Source organism: Halyomorpha halys, unplaced genomic scaffold (assembly GCF_000696795.3).
Source record: "Halyomorpha halys isolate HHAL.00 unplaced genomic scaffold, Hhal_1.1 Scaffold876.1, whole genome shotgun sequence".
Taxonomy (NCBI): Eukaryota; Metazoa; Arthropoda; class Insecta; order Hemiptera; family Pentatomidae; genus Halyomorpha; species Halyomorpha halys.
In genome coordinates, this window is record NW_027114409.1 from 113203 (window position 1) to 114549 (window position 1347).

Genomic DNA, 1347 nt, shown 5'->3' on the forward strand with positions numbered 1-1347 from the left:
TTATTTAGTTTATTCACAACTGTAAAAGTATTTTTACAACCAGCGAATGAGATGTAGAGAGAGAAAAATAAATAATAATAAAAAAAAATATACTTTAATCTTTTAAAAAAAAAATTTTAATTTATATTTTAAATGAGCAGTACACTGAACCACCGCTAGATCGCGCCATCTGCAGTTTAGCCACATGGGCTAATTTCATTATATTTTTTATCTTCATATATTTGATTTAAGTTAGATTCTAATGATCAAATATGTTAATTTTTGTTTTAGTTTCAGTTATATTTATTATTATTATTAAAGTAATATTACTATTATTAACAGTAATATTGACTAATTCTTAAACCTCATAAAATGGATTGTTGTTTAGATTATACATAATGATTCTTATCACTATTTTTCGTATTGTAATAAAAAAAAAAGGATTAATAAATATACGCTGATTAGAATTGACATTTAAGTCATTTTAATGGCGTTAATAGAACACGCAAAATATTTATTAGAATTTTGAATACAGATACATAATTGAAACCATGCGACAGGTTATAATATTACGCTGTTACACAGGTTATACTTTGATCTTATCAGAATATAAAATGATGTAAAATAACACTAATAATTAGTTTTATTTCGCAGAATACCTTGGTTATTTTAAAGTACTTTTGATTCGATTATATAACTCTAGAACTTTGAAATCACTTAAGAACCAATCTATATGTAAAAACTTACTTCAAGAAGATATTTGGTGAGGTCGTACACAGAATTATGAATAACCATCCAAACATTATTGCCATCGCATTTATTCTTAACTTCTTCAAGCCGATATATTGCAGTTTCTGATGGCATTTTCGATAAATACAGAACTGGGAACACAAGTAGACCAACGCACCGAATGGCCACAACAGACTAGTGGGTCTCAAGGACAGCGGCCTAATTCCACTTATCGTATACTGAAAAATTGTTTATCTGAACTTTTACACTAATCTGTCCGTCCAAATATTGGTAGAAAATGAACTTAATTTATAAGGATTCATCCTTCATCCCTGTAAAGGAAAAATATTTATTGTTTTTATTTTTATAGTAATTTATTCTGTTAAAAAAAAAAAAGGATGCGTTATGAGTCCACATCTTTCAGGTCTTGAATAATTTTTTTTTTGTGTTCACTTCATGCCATTTAACACAAGAAATGATATCTAATACATAACAATCAATATTTTTTGGTACTTTATGCACTGACATACCGTTCGTACGATTTCGGAGGCTTTTTGCTAAATGTACAAGATTTTCTCGGGAAGGCCTGATAAGATAATTTTTTTTTTAGATAAAAAAGTTAAAAAATTAAGCATTTTT

At 27.2% G+C, this 1347-nt stretch overlaps 1 protein-coding gene across 1 annotated transcript in view; it reads right to left on the reverse strand.

The window, feature by feature from the left end:
• Nucleotides 1-938, reverse strand: part of LOC106686795 (cytochrome b5) — a 9265-nt gene extending 8327 nt beyond the window's left edge. The window contains exon 1 of the mRNA XM_014430320.3: nt 727-938. Within this exon, the coding sequence (XP_014285806.1) occupies nt 727-843 (117 nt within the window). The 5' untranslated portion in view covers nt 844-938. The remainder of the gene's footprint in view (nt 1-726) is intronic.
• Between the last annotated feature and the right edge of the window lie 409 nt (nt 939-1347).